Source organism: Delphinus delphis, chromosome 20 (assembly GCF_949987515.2).
Source record: "Delphinus delphis chromosome 20, mDelDel1.2, whole genome shotgun sequence".
Lineage (NCBI taxonomy): Eukaryota > Metazoa > Chordata > Mammalia > Artiodactyla > Delphinidae > Delphinus > Delphinus delphis.
In genome coordinates this window covers 44,995,621-45,011,170 of record NC_082702.1, presented here as the reverse complement: position 1 = coordinate 45,011,170, position 15,550 = coordinate 44,995,621, and the positions used below count along the sequence as shown (strand labels likewise).

Below are 15,550 nucleotides of genomic sequence, written 5' to 3'. Positions count from 1 at the left end.
ATATATGCCATGCACTCGGGACCGTGAAGGATACGATTCTTCCAAGAAAATTTCCAGGGATACTTTTGAAATCTGACAACAGCTCCTGGGAACTTCTGCTTCTGTTTCACAACTTATGGGACTTACTGGCACCCGCCCACAGCTAGGAAAAGGTTAACAGGTGTTTACAATACCTAAAGATGACTTGTCGACTTTCTGGAAGCCTCCCGCCTGATGTGGCCCGAAAAGGGGGCAAAGGAGGAAGGGAATCTCTCAAAAAGGCGCGGGTCCGAGAAATAGGCTGAAGGAGGAAACAAAACCGAACATCCGGAGAAAAGGTAGTCGCTCCCACTAGAGATACGCGACCCCGCCGGCGCCTCACGGTCTGCGGCGTCTCCTAGTCCCGTGACTGCGCATGCGCCCTGAGTAGTGCGCCGCCCTCATTAGCATTTGTGCCTGCGCAGCCGTGGGTTCTTTCCCCCGCTCCACCCCACCCCAACTCCGCCACCGCTCCATCCCCCGACCCCCTCCTCTTCCAACACGGTCACCCAGAGCAGGGTTGCGTCGTTGGTGACTGCTAGGGACTAGAGTGGGACGGTGTGTGGTACCGGGTCAGTGGTAACTCGCCAGTTATCCCGTAGGTTAGACAGAAAGGTGAATTCACAGCTGCGAGCCCTTGTCTCCGACCTTTTAAAGCATCCTTTGTTTTATCCTGGGACGCTCGGAAGCCACCATCCTACTGCCGCCATCCGCGAAGCAGCTGGGAATTGTCTCTTGGGAATTTTAATCTTGTTTGGAAGCAGCCCCGACCAGGGGGTCCCTTTTTTATTCAGAATCACCCAGGACATGATGGACAGAAATGTCATCCCTCCTTAGACTTCCACAGAAGCTGAATTAAAAAGTTGAGTAATAGTTACTTTGAAGAAAGGAAAAAAAAAAGAAAAAAGAAAAATTCACACGCAAAAACATTTATGTGTACACAGAATAATGTCAAAGAATGGATCAGCAACTGCTACTGTGATTACCTCAGGGGAGAAGAAAAGGTGCTGAAGGACTGGCATGAGTGGGTTTTTTTATTTTTTTGCATCGTTTGAAATATGTCCAATGTGCATGTATTTTTGTTTTGTTTATTTTATTTTTTTAAATTATTTATTTATATATTTTTGGCTGCATTGGGTCTTTGTTGCTGCACAGGGGCTTTCTCCAGTTGTGGTGAGCAGGGGCTACCCTTCACTGTGGTGCACGTGCTTCTAATGCTGTGGCTTCTCTTGTTGCGGAGCACGGGCTCTAGGCGGGTGGACTTCAGTAGTTGTGGCTCATGGGCTCTAGGGCATGGCCCCTAGATCACAGGCTCAGTAGTTGTGGTGCATGGGCTTAGTTGCTCTGCGGCATGAGGGATCTTCCTGGACCAGGGCTGGAACCCATGTTCCCTGAATTGGCAGGTGGATTCTTAACCACTGCGCCACCAGGGAAGTCCCGTTTTGTTTTTTAAATCTTCGAATTTTCATTTGACTCCCTTACCAAAATGGTAGATATCAAGGAAATTTGGAAATTTAAGAAGGCTGTCTAGATTCAGTAATGCTGGATAGAATTATACATACGTGTGAAGATAAAACGTTTTGTGTAAACCACTAAGTCTTCCTGTTTATCTCTGGACAGATATCCTTGGGAGTTGGGGCCAGAGGTACAGGAAAAGAGGAGCCAGGAATTTTCGAAAAATCGGCAGGAGTGGCATACAGGAAACAAATGTTTTTCATCTCAATCATTGTATATTCCTCTTGGTTTTGCTGAAAAAAATTGAAGGGTAAATTTTAGTTCACCGAAGTCCGACATAGATGGGAAGGGGATGTTTGATGTTTATTTTTGTAAAGGAAATTAATTGGGTGTGGTTGGCAGAGTTGAGACTTGAAGTTCCTATTCTAGATAAGGAAAACATCCCTTAGTGAAGAATTCTCAGATTGATTATGGTATATTCCTGCCCCTAACCTTGCAAAATAACTTCAGGCTCCCTCCTCCAAGGGAAATGGTTAGGAAAAAATTAGGCAACTGTGCTTAAGAGGATTTGCAGACAAAAAGCTCATACTGAAAGATGAGCACACCGGACACACCTCATTCTCTTGATTAGCTGAACCAGTTCAACTTGTTACCCAGTGAGTGGTTAGTAGATCTAGACAAGTGTAGGAAATTGGAGAGTGGGGATCCCAAAAGTTGAAAGTGTGAAGTCAGAGGCCAGGTGTTTATAATGTTGCTTCTTGGTTTGTCTTGTTTGTAAGTACAAGCAAGAAGTTGAGCTCCCAAATAAAATATTTTAGGAATAGTGTTTCTTAAGTGACTCCAAATGTCAGTACATCTACAAAGAAATAATTGAAACCTAGTGGGTAATAAATCAATCAGACTGCGCAATAAGTAGCACCTGGGGATAGAAATTCCCCACAGAGGAGAAAAATGACATCACAGAAGAGAATACTTAGTAAAATTTATTAAAAAAAAAAAGAAAAAGGAAAACAATAATTTATGCCCTTGGCAAAATAAAAGATCTTTTCAATATAAATGTTTCTTAGAAAACATATGAAAAGATAATATACATATATATCAATAAATCAATATCAACGTTACAGCAAAAGTAATAATGATTCTATAACAGTGACGAGTGAAGAAAATTCTGGCCCTTACACAGCAGCGTTCCTGGAAGGTCCTCTGATTCCTCCTTTTTTTAGTACAGATGTGCTGCCATTTTAAGAAAGCCTGATACACATATATCTACATTTAGAAACTCTATCAATTAAATTTCTTTGTATCACAAAATAATTCTCTACAAAAAAAAAAATCAGCGAAAAGTTTCTGTAAGAGAGCCTTCAAATTGGCAAGCTTTCCTAATGTGTTTAGAAGTAACCAAATACATGTGTCCCCAACTTCTTTCATTATAGCATTATTGCATACAGTGATGTATACCTGAAGTGAGCCAGTAACAGAGTTGGGCTTCAGACCTGACTGAAGAGAATGTGTTCTTACTTAGAGTAAGAGGAAATGGTTGGGGGCACAACTTCCCCTCAATCTTTTGATTCTCTAATCCTGAGTTCTTAATTTTCCTGTCTCTACCGTTTCCTGGGTGACTTTGTTCACCTGGTACTCTCAAGCTAAAAGGAGGAAGTCATATGGGAGGATGGATTGATGGAAGTCATAGGGGTGGATTAATGAATTAGTGAGCCACTCCAGCAGAGCAGAGTGCGATGAAATCTGGGGTTCAGAGTGTGTGTGTGGATACAGCTGGGGGAAAGCTGGAGCAATTCTGAGCCCTTGTCGTGGTATTTGTGAGGCCCCTCTCCCAGCAGGGGCACCTGAGGAGCAGCAGGGCTCAGTCCCGCTCTCCCCAGCCCGATGGGACACACACTCAGGAGAATGGACTGCGTCCTATTTGTCACATTCCTCCGGGCTCCCTTCAGCACAATGGTAGTGCTGGTCACAGAACTCCTGGATCCGGCTACAGGCCTCCAGCATCATCACTTCGGGGATTGTGATTACCACTCGGAAGAAATTTGGGTACTCGAAGCACTGCAAAAACAAAAGCCTGTTATTCTCAGAGCAATTGAATCAGGGACTGGACCACCCTAATGTGGCCCTAATCAGCACAAAGCAGTGATGCCATTTACCCAAGGCTATCATTTCACTCAATTCCCACCACTGGACTCAGCCAGTAACTGAGTTAATTTATCTTAAAAGGAATTTGTGGGACAAGCTTGATTTCCTCTCACCTAGAATGTTCAACCACAATTTTTCTTCCTGGATGGGGGAGAAACAAATTTTAAATAGAGGTCATGAGACCCATCAGTTTGAATCTTTTCGAAAGAGAATACAGTAGTCCCTCGGTATCCTTGGAGGGTTGGTTCCAGAACCTTTGAGAGTGCCAAAATCCGAGGATGCTCAAGTCGCATATATAAAATGGCATAGTATTTGCATAACCTACATACATCTTCCTGTGTACTTTAAATCATCTCTAGGTTACTTATAATACCTAATACAATGTAAATGCTATGCAAATAGTTGCCAGTCTGCAGCAAATTCAAGTTTTGGAACTTTCTGGGATTTTTTTTTTCCCCTCATATTTTTCCATCCACAGTTGGTTGAATCCGTGGATGAGGAAGCTGAGTATATGAAGGCCGACAGTATGCTTTGTTGGGGGAGAGAAAGTCAGGCTAAAGACCAGCTCAGGGAGAGTTCCTGAGACTCTAGAAACCGTTGAGAGTGTCCTGAGAGACGTAAGCACTCACTGTTGCCGGGAGGCAGTGGACGGATTGCTCAGCAACTAACTGCTCAGTGAATTCCACATCATTCTCAAATTCTGGGAAATGTTCCATCTCAATTCCAACCTATACCAATAACAGGGAGATGCAAATTTATCAGGAGGGAAAACAGGCCAACTCCCTATGCCACAAGTTAAGGTAGGGACTGCTCTAAAAAACATCTTGGAACTCCACTACTGATAACTAAGAGTTCTTGCTCTTACGAACTCACAGAATTTTTCAGAGGGAAGAGAGGATATATTTATATTAATGTTTTAGATTACTGAAGGGTTCCTTCTTGGATGCTGATAAATGAAAGCTGGAAATAGGATGCCAGTGTTTCTCAAAAAAGGCACTATTGGGACTTCCCTGGTGGCGCAGTGGTTAAGAATCAACCTGCCAAAGCAGGGGGCATGGGTTCGAGCCCTAGTCCGGGAAGATCCTACATGCCACGGAGCAATTAAGCCCGTGTGCCACAACTACTGAGCCTGTGCTCTAGACCCTGCGAGCCACAACTACTGAAGCCCGCACGCCTGGAGCCCGTGCTCCGCAACAAGAGAAGCCCCCGCAATGAGAAGCCCGCGCACCACAAGGAAGAGTAGCCCCGCCCACCACAACTGGAGAAAAAGCCCGCACGTAGCAACGAAGACCCAACGCAGCCAAAATTACATTAATTAATTAATTATTTTTTTAAAGGCACCATAATCATTATGGGCCAGGCTATTCTTGATTGCATGGAACTACCCTGCCCATTGAAAAATATTTAGCATCCCTGGCCCACAAAATGACAATAGCACCCCACACAGTCTTTCTGAAAACAAACAAAATTCCTATATATCCCCAAACATTCCTAGGGAACCAGATCTCTCCTAGGTGAGAATTACAGTAGTGTGGAAAGCCTCTTATTTGTGTCTTATGTCATCCCTGTATCTACATATAAAATGAGTCTCAGTATGAAGAATTAAGTCATTTTAAGAGTTTTTTTCTTTTTCTTCTTTTTTCTTTTTTTTAGCACTGAGGTTAAACCACATCGATGGGACAATTCAGAACAAGGCAGTTCCTAAACTGACTGCCTCAGGAGCCCATGTGGTTGTCTTCGTGAGCCCTGCAGACTGGCTTCCCCCACCACCACCAACTGCCTGCCACCCACATACTCACCATGAGGTACATGGCCCCAGAAGGGCGGATGGGCCGGAGTCCAGGAATGGCAGCCAATGCCCCATAGCAGAGATCCGCATTGGACTACGAGAGGAGACAGAGACATCAAGAATGAAAAGTTAAGCAAAAGAAAAACCAAGTCATTAAAAGGAGAGCCCACATCAAAGGCAGGGAACCTAAGTTTGCCCTCCTGGCATAAGAGGTAACAAGATAAAAACTCTGTCACTTGAAGCTTTTGGCCAGGAGCAGGGTGGATTGCCAGAAGTTAGAGAAATGTATGGGTAGATATTTACACTGATGCCACCTCCTGGCTTGGAAGCCCCATAATGGAGCATTGCTCCAGAAATGAGGACCCATTATTTCAAATTCCACTGGTGGCATTCCTTGACTCCCAAAGTGGAAAGTCATGGGCTGCCCTTACCTTGAGGAAGCTTAGAGTGTTGTGGTAGAACTCTTCAGGGGTGCGATGCAGGATGCTTTTCAGAGCTCCCTGGACAAGGGTGCAGGGTCCCAGGATCCGCTGACTCAGCTTCACCAGCCCATCTCGGATCTAAAAAGCCCCCCAGCAAACACATTATTTAGCCTTTCTTAGGCATCCCCACTGTGGAGATCCTTGTTCTGCCAATTCTATCAAGTTTTTAATCTCTGGAGAAGTGATGGTGCCTAGTGTCATTCTTAGATCAGACCACCTAGGTTTGTAGCCCAGCTCTGCCGTGCACTGGCTGTGTGACTCTGGGCAAATTATACAACCTCTCTGTGTCTCATATTTCTTACCTGTGAAATGGAGGTAATACTAATACTGGCCTCACAGGGTTGTTAGGAGAATTAAATTGAAATAAAGTACATAAAGCTCTGGCACATTGTAATCCCACAAACAATATTAGGTATCATTACTGCTATTGTTTCCTTTTTTGTGGTACTAAAATTGGAGGTGGATGGAACTTCCTCACCAAGACAGAAAAACTGAGTTTTGGAGAGGAATAACTAGTACTGTCTTTATCCAGTGTCTTTCCAGGCATACGGAACTACAGGGCCAAAAAGAAAGAAAAGAACTCCTTACCTCCTTACCACTGTGCATGCAAAGTAAATAAATAAATATTTAGAAAAATATATGTATATAATCACCCCTAAATTAGACATACGATTTCACCACATTGCTCTCACCTCATTGCCAAAAATATCTCTTCGGTCATGGATGAGAATCCAGCCCATCCTCCAGCCAGGAACCAGCCAGCGCTTGGCCAGCCCTCCACAGGACAGGATGGGGACGTTGCTACTGAGGGTGGCTAGAGGTTCAAATTTGGAATCTGAAAACACCTGAGGAGAAGAGGTGCTTGTTACTGTTGTCTTCTGGTTTACTTTCCTCTGAATCCCATGCCTTGCAAAATTTTCCTTATATCCCTAGGGACAGGGTCTCAGATTTACGGGCTCATTCCTACCCTGAAGCATGATTGGGATCTCAAGAGGCTTCAGAGGGGACACCCAAATACATTTAACCCAGTATCTAGTCTAGATTAAAGGAAGCCTAAAATGAGGAAACTGACCCCAGCCCAGTAATAGGTATAACCCTTGGCTCTAGGGAATGAATGACCGTTGGAGTTACAGATTTCACAATAAGGTATGGGTCCATAATCCCTTATGTGAAATTCCTGGGCTCAAGTGTGTTGCCAAATGTAGAACTGTTTGGATTTTAGAAAGGTTATATAGCACATGTACCATATATTATGTAACAGCCGCAGGGCAATCGGGGACAGCACTCCTAATCAAGCACAGTAACTGTTCCGGCCCTTTCCTTACACTCTTATATAGATCCATAAGTGAGATACATAAAGATTTACAAATAGCTTTATATCAGGCCAAGCCAGGTTTTGCCACCAAATGAATTCCAAAAATCTTCAGATTTGTATAGCTTTTTGGATCTTGGAAAACTGGCTAAGGGCTGGTTATCTGTATATCTGTTTAGAGCGCAGGGATACTACTGATTAGTGCTGTACTGAAATGATTAGGATTTGCTTCTGATTATTCTAGGTGCCACATCTAAAGGTGCCATGAGATAATTTGGGATTGAGAATATGACAGTGATGCATCCTACCCGAGACTCACCATGTCTCCATAGATCTCATCAGCTAAGATGGGGACACACTGCCTTGCAGCCACTGAAAATAAGAGAAACATGCTGAAATCATTTTTAATGTGAATTGCCTTAGCATTTAATATTTACCTGGGCTTATTATACTTTGCATTTCATGTTTGTATGTTTCATCTTCCTCTTTAAGAACTATAAACTCTTCTTATACTCTTCCAGGGTACAGAGCCTAAATTTGCTCTTTAATTAACTAGATATTTCAAACCCTCTCTTCCACATGATGGGAGTGGTGAAGAGGCAAGTATTTCCTCTTTTTCTCATTCTTTCAGGAAATTCCTACCTTTCCAGGGGCACACCACTCACTAGAGACCCCAGTGGAGCCCTCCCACCTCCATCCCAGGCTTGGAACTTAGTGAAGGACTCCTTTCTCGTTCCATGAAACACCTGAAGGATTCCATCCCCATCTTCTCCCCTGTCAAGTGAAGTCTGCTGGACTCACCTGCCAAAATTTTCTGGAGATGACTTCTACTGAACACTGACCCACAAGGGTTTGATGGATTATTGACAACGAGACAAGCTGTCTTTTCATCAATCAGAGATTCCAGTTGTTTCAGGTCAATTTCCCAAAACTTCTCTGGCTGAGGAGGAAAAAACGGGGAGACTAAGATGATTCTGAAAAATGTAGGACTACTCACTTCACTCAAAGATATAATGTAAATAACAAAATGTGTCTGTGGCCTCGACCACCCACTTCCAGATCTTTCTCTGCTAAGATAATGGTCATATATTTTTATGAAGTAGTAATTGAGCTCTTGTGTCTAAAATTTAAAAGTCTTTTACCAATAAATTGTAGGGTTTGACCTCGATTCCCATAGATTCCGCCAGAGTCCTGTAGAGAGAGAAGCCAGGTCTGGGAACTAGGATGTTTTGCCCTGGGTTGGCCAGCACAGCTAAACAAAGTTCAATAGCCTGACTGCAGCCACTTGTTAGAATGACATCCTGTAAAGAACAGAAAAGTTTCATTTTGTTAGGGGTTCCAACAGCAACAGGAGAAAGGTTATCAGATGAATGAGTGCGAAGCAAAAAAACCCTTATTTTTACAAACTCTATGTAAAGTAGTGGGGACTGTACAAAGCCAAAATGGAAAGAAGTGAATATGTTTACATATGTGCATATCTAAAAGTTGTTGAAAATGTTGGCCACTTAAGAGAAATAAATCACTTAAAAAAGGACGGGTTGGTTGTGACTCAGCAGACCTCCACGAGAGATCATTATGACCTTGGACTTTTTCACCTGGTTATTTATTTACTTTTGACCAGAGATTTGAAACCTGACTCTCTTCTGAAAGACAGATATAGGGCACCTCTTAATGTTAAGAAATATTGACACCCACCCAGTGGACAACAGAGCAGAGGGTAGCATTTAAACTTGGCCCTGCCATCAATCCAGTATGCCACGGAAGCTCTATCTTCCCATCTAAGTGACCTTAAGGGCAGTGAAGGAAGCTACAGATTCATAAAAGACCTATTGATAAAATTAAAAATTTCAATATTTGATGTTTATGAATTATTGTTTTTCAATGATCTTTTGCAGAGAAGCAAAATATACGGTGACCTCTGAGTCCTTTAAGCCTCCTTGAGACAGACACTATACGAGTTATATGCAACGTTATTATCATACTATAATGACATTAAATATAATCGCTGATTAGTGGCCTCCCCGTATGAAAAGTCCTCGAATTGCCAAAGGGAAATTATCCTTAGTTTTTGTTCCACTTGAAACCCTTATTCCTCATGGAACAGAAACAAGGAAAAGGGTAGAGTTTGCCCAATACTGTTCCCAAGCTGGTTCCTTGTCTAGGGCTCACCTTAGCTTCCAGGGGTGCCTCGGGACAGTGGTAATAAGAAGCAACCTCCTCCCGACTGGATAAGTAGCCTGAGAGAAAAGAGCAGAATGAGGAAGCTGGAAGTTTTCATTCCACAACGGACAGCTTTGCCCTCAAGTCAACAGGGCTTGGAGGCTACCTTCTGCCCCAGCTCAGAGCACATACAATTTAGTTTAGCTCTCTGTCACTATAGATAAAGGAGATTAACTTTATATCTTACAATTTTATAATGAGCACAAATATATAAATAATAACAAAGAGTTCCCCAAACTATAAAATACTCTGCAGCATCTTGGTTACTGTGATATGTTTTATTTTATTTTAGATTATTTAATCTAAAATTTAGATTAAATAATCTAAAATAGGATTAGATTAGTTAGGATTTAGATTATTCCTAAATCCCTTCCAGGTATTTTATATATATATATATTTCTTTTTTTTTTTTTTTGCGGTACGCGGGCCTCTCACTGTTGTGGCTTCTCTCGTTGCAGAGCACAGGCTCCAGACGCGCAGGCTCAGTGGCCATGGCCCACGGGCCCAGCCGCTCCGCGGCATGTGGGATCTTCCCGGACCGGGGCACGAACCTGTGTCCCCTGCATCGGGAGGCGGACTCTCAACCACTGCGCCACCAGGGAAGCCCCAGGTATTATATTTTTTGAAAACTTGTAATTAGTGAATTCATTACCTTGGGTCCATTTTAACTTTTTCACATTGTACTGTATACCTATTAGTATTTTTCCTTTTAACTTATATTGATGGACTTCCCTGGTGGCGGAGTGGTTGAGAGTCCGCCTGCCAGTGCAGGGGACATGGGTTCAAGCCCTGGTCTGCGAGGATCCCACGTGCCACAGAGCAACCGACCCATGCGCCACAACTGCTGAGCCTGTACTCTGGGGCTTGCAAGCCACAGCTGCTGAGCCCATGTGCCACAACTGCTGAGGCCCTGTGCCTGGAGCCCATGCTCCACAGCGGGGGCAGGGGGGCCACCGCGGTGAGGAGTGGCCCCCGCTCGCCGCAACTGGAGAAAGCCCGTGAGCAGCAAGGAAGACCCGACACAGCCAAAAATAAATAATATAAATTAAAATAAATTTTAAAAATTATATTGAAATTAAAATTTTTTTCTTTTAAATTATATTCTCATATAATAGTTCCAAATGTTGGTTTACAAGCTTGAAGTATAGACAGTTTCATACAAATTATTATGTTTTACAAAATTGCTCTCCAGAAAGATTGTCTTCAGTTACCAAGACTAGAGGCAGTATTTCCTAATGTTTGTTAAATTAATAGGTAGAGATAGGTCTCTTGACATTATACAAATTAGCACTTCCTTAATTACTAATAAAGAAGAGTATTTTCTAGATATATATTATTATCTGTGTTTCCTTTGGCATGAAGTGTTCATATCCTTTGCATTTTGTCAAATGGAGACTTGGTTTTGGGTTTTCAGGTTAAGTCAGTTTCCTAATACTTTGGATATAAAAGTCATTATAAACTTTTAAAAACTTTTATTGAAGTATAGTTGATTTACAATGTTATGTTAATTTCTGCTGTACAGCAAAGTGATTTAAGTTATACATATATACATCCTTTTTCATATTCTTTTCCATTATGTATAAACTTTTTTTACAACTTAACTTTTGGTCTTATTTTGTTTTGATTTTTATTTATGAAACTTCATAAAATGTAAATAATCAACCTAAAAATCACATCCCTGATATCTCTTTAAAGTGTTTTTACAATTCTAGTTTAGCATGAAACTGGAGTTTTATTCTGCATTAAGAATATGTTTCTAGGGGGCTTCCCTGGTGGCTCGGTGGTTGAGAGTCCGCCTGCCGATGCAGGGGACACGGGTTCGTGCCCCGGTCCGGGAGGATCCCACATGCCGCGGAGCGGCTAGGCCCGTGAGCCATGGCCGCTGAGCCTGCGCGTCCGGAGCCTGTGCTCCGCAACGGGAGAGGCCACAACAGTGAGAGGCCCGCGTACCGCAAAAAAAAAAAAAAAAAAAAAAAGAATATGTTTCTATGCGCACATATACACAGCAGGGAAATGTGCGACACTGAAACAAAGTCAAGGAATTACTTATTTTACCAAAATGTTTAGGGTAGAAATGTTTAATAGATGGAGAGAGTTAAACCTAAACCTAAGAATAATTTCTTTCTGTCCTAAACAAACCTTCTATCCTCCAGTAGTTCAGCTCATCCTTTGCTGTTCTTGGTTTTATTGGTTTTGTTTTTTGTTTTTGCCTTGAAACAAGCACAATTACATTGAGAGTGTGATTAGGACCATAATTAAATTAAACCTTGAATGTGTAGAGAAGGAGAAATAAAGCCAAGAAGCTATTTACACAGGGCAGTAATTAAATTAATTTAGGAGCTAGAGGGCTTTGTAAAGAAGCAGGTGCAGCCACACTCAAGGCCTCCGTTTAGAATTAGCGATGATAGAATAGGAGTGTTATTTGAGAAATAAGTATGTAATGGGAACCTAGAGCAGGGAGGTGCCGTAATGCCAGAGGAAGCCAGGAAAGAAGTTAGACCTTGATGGCTTGAGGTTAAGTAGGCTGAGACCCCTTTCCCCAAATCCAACAGCCATTTTATCTTAGCTTCTCCTTAGGAATTATGCATCGGGAAAGCAAAGAAGAATGCTAGAAATGTATTCCTATTAGAAGAGCACTAAAGATTTGGAAGCCACCAGATTAGAGTCTCAGGAGGAATTTACCAGTGGAGGGAGCATAGCCGTTATACTTCCCCGAGTCAAGGGCATCTTTTATTGCTTGGGTAACTTCAGGATCTGTAGGCAGGTTTCCAAACACAGTAGGGTCCCCTTTTCATGGGAAAAAAAAAAAAGAACCGCCAAGAGGTTATTCTTCCATGCCCAGTGCTCAGACCCACCCTCCACTTCCATCCTTTCCAACCAACCCATGAGGATGGGGGTGGGAGGAACAATGCCTGCCTCTCGGTCAAGTGTCTCGAACTCACCAATTGACAGAGCAATCATGGTCTTGTTTGGATTTGGCTTCACCTTCATGCTGTCCACAATGGCCCGGATGGGATTGAAAGTTTTGTTGGACATGTCCGAGGGCTTCACGGACCATCTGGCCTTCCTGCCTTTCATTTTTCCCGGCACAGAGCTTCTCCCAGGGATGTTGACATGCACATCCAGCACTGAGGGGAGGTTGCCATGGTCGTGCAACTGAATCATGTATGGGTCCATCACTAACAAAGACTATGGGGAAAAAAAGGGGTCGCTGTGACACTAAGAACAGATATCATCCTGGGGGGGCTACAGTTGGACCAAAACATTGGGGTGATTTCACCAGACATCTCTTTCCAAACTCCTTTCTATGTAAAGTAGCTTTGTTATGAATGTGGGGAGTTTTAAGACTTTTCCCTGAGATGGAAAATAAGCAAGAGCCCATTCTACAATATTAGCTAAGAGTGTTCCATCGAATACTTACCTACTATGAGATTCGCTGTGTGCAACTGTAATCCCCATGAAAATGTAACCACGCTCTCAGTGAGACCAAGGAAAAATGACATGAGAACTGTTAAACAATGAAAGCATATGTGTTCCTTCCTTTCCATGCAAGTGTTCCTCCCTAACACTTCAACAGACTGTGTCTTGTCCTGTGCAAAGAAGAACCAGGGAGAACCATTCCACCTTGTTAGAAATTTAGTGTTAATATCGTCATTAGTAAAAATAAAGCCCTATTCCATAAGCATCCTACTGTCCTGTGGATAAAGAAGTCAATACACCACAAAGAAAAAAGGGTACACTCCAAATCACCGTCACCAGATTAGCTGAGCCTTGAGATTTTACCTTCTGGGTAAAGGAGAAGCAGCTTCCAAGTAGCCAAACCAGGAAGTCGTCTTAGTTCTTTGGCAAGTTACAGTGACAGTGAATTCAGATGCAAACTCTGACTCCTGAAATAGTCCCACAAATGGGCGTTGGGCCTGAAACTTTCATGCTATTGGTTCAGGTGAGAACTGAGCAGCCAGCCCTCCTCTTCCCTCCCCTCCCCACTTTTTGCTTCTTTTTACCTCTAACCCTGCCTCCACCTCCACCACCAAATCAGGAATTTGAACTGGCTCTGTGTTAACTCTTTCCGCGTACTTTGTGAGATGTTTGAAAGGACTGTCAGAGAGGTAGTTAGGATTACAGTTGGTAACTTTTGTTAAAACTTTTTTGTTACAAAACAACCTATTAAAATTTCAATAGTACAGAAACGTATAGAGTAAAAAGTGAGAGTCTTGCTATCTGTATGTTCCATTCTCACTCCCAGGGCCAAGCGGTAGTAATGATTTGGCCATTTCTATCCATTCACCAAGATGGATAGATGATAGTAGATCAATTGATCTACAGATGATAGATAGATAGATAGATGATAGATTAGATGACAGATACATAGTTACAGAATTTTATGTATTTTCAAAACACAGCTGAGATCATGCTCTACAACTTGTTGGGCAGCATACTTACTTACTTCCTACATCTTGGGCTCCTTTCCTTGTCCGTCCACAAAGTTCTACTCCAGCTGGAACATACTGCAGTTAGAGTAAACTAAGTCTCCCTCCATAAATATCTTAAAAGTACATGGTCTCCAAGGCAACCAAAACCTGTGCAATTGTGAATTCTCCTTCATTTTCCTGTTGTGGAGCTACTGGAAAAATAAGATGTCAGGCGAGATCTAAATAAAAAACTTTGCTAAGCAAGCACAGCAGAGATCTCAGCATTCCTGTGAGCCTATGAAAAGTACCACCCACCCAAGGGTTAAGAGGAGCCTCAGTGACCCCATGACTCAGATCCTATCTGTTTATTTATTGAGAGACAAAGAGTTGTTACATAAGCTCCATCTTCTCCAGCTGCTTATCGGTGATTTGAGTCTCCAGTGGGGTTGAATAACCTTTTATTTCTCTGGTCCTTCTATCTCTTAGTGCTTTGAAAGACTTACCTAATGCATTCTCTTCCCCACTGCAGTGAAGTGAGCATTTACCACTTCATCTCACCAGTGGAGAAGCAGAAGCACCAGGTAAGGGCAGGAAGCCAGTCAGGTCAAAGAGAATTTAGGTTCTGAAGCTCTGAGCCCTGAGCTAGCTAATCCAGACTGCTCTGCTTCAAAAAGCTATGTCTACAACATCTAAAAAGACAGAAAAGGAAAGGCTTAAGTCAGCTCTGCTCTTTGGCACCCTATAGCAAAAGGTGAATGGCTTGTTTTACTAAATGCAGTGAAACACTGTACAGAAAGAAGTATACTTCACAGGCTGGACGGACTGCCCTTGGTTAAGTTGCCAAGTGAGAACATGGTGTTATTTCCAAAGCACATAGATTTTGTCAAGAGAGAAGACCACTCTTTCCTAAATGCTTTTATTCCACCACCGCTGCCATTTAAAATATAACATGTAAAATATAACATGTATGTGCTGGAGAAAATCAGAAAAAATTAAAAGCATTTATAATCCACCACCACTCTTAATCCATTAGTCTTACTTTTCCCCCACAAAGTTTGGATCTTGTTCTATATACATATTTTTTAAATTGAGATAAAATTTATATAACATAAAGTTCACCATTTCAAAGTGTAAGATTCAGTGATTTTTTTAGTTCATTCACAACATTGTGCAACCATCACCACCATCGAATTCCAAGACATTTTCATTGCTCCAGAGAGAAACTCCATACCCATGAACGAGCCCCTCCCCACTTCCCTCCTGCCAGTCTCCCACAACCACTAATCTACTTTCTGTCTCCATGGATTTGCCTATTCCTGATGTTTCATACAAATGGAATCATACGTTATCTTTTTTTTTTTTGGCGGTACGCGAGCCTCTCACTTCTGTGGCCTCTCACTTCTGTGGCCTCTCCCGTTGCGGAGCACAGGCTCCGGACGCGCAGGCTCAGCAGCCATGGCTCACGGGCCCAGTCGCTCCGCGGCATATGGGATCTTCCCGGACCGGGGCACGAACCCGTGTCCCCTGCATCGGCAGGCGGACTCTCAACCACTGCGCCACCAGGGAAGCCCCAATATGTTATCTTTTGCTTCTGACTTCTTTCACTTGGCAAATATTTTTCAAAGTTTATCCATGTTGTAATGTGTATCAGTACTTCATTCCTTTTTATGGCTGGAAAATAGTCCATTCTGTGGATATACTTCATTTGTTCATCCAT

The 15,550-nt window shown here is 42.7% G+C and overlaps 1 protein-coding gene across 2 annotated transcripts; it reads right to left on the bottom strand.

Annotated features, from left to right (window-relative positions):
- Positions 1-2,443: 2,443 nt before the first annotated feature.
- TAT (tyrosine aminotransferase) lies at positions 2,444-13,325 on the bottom strand. 2 transcript variants are annotated; one of them, XM_059999652.1, is made up of 12 exons: positions 13,205-13,325; positions 12,364-12,610; positions 12,104-12,208; positions 9,371-9,438; positions 8,344-8,502; positions 8,003-8,141; positions 7,521-7,573; positions 6,582-6,734; positions 5,839-5,967; positions 5,418-5,501; positions 4,248-4,346; positions 2,444-3,531 (listed from the first exon to the last, which is right to left on the bottom strand). In XM_059999652.1, exons 2-12 carry the CDS (start codon positions 12,596-12,598, stop codon positions 3,391-3,393), a joined length of 1,365 nt encoding a protein of 454 aa, XP_059855635.1. In that variant the 5' UTR covers positions 12,599-12,610; positions 13,205-13,325; the 3' UTR covers positions 2,444-3,390. The 2 variants fall into 2 exon arrangements, with proteins under 2 accessions (XP_059855635.1, XP_059855636.1); XM_059999653.1 differs by lacking the exon at positions 13,205-13,325 and adding an exon at positions 12,843-13,198.
- Positions 13,326-15,550: the final 2,225 nt, after the last annotated feature.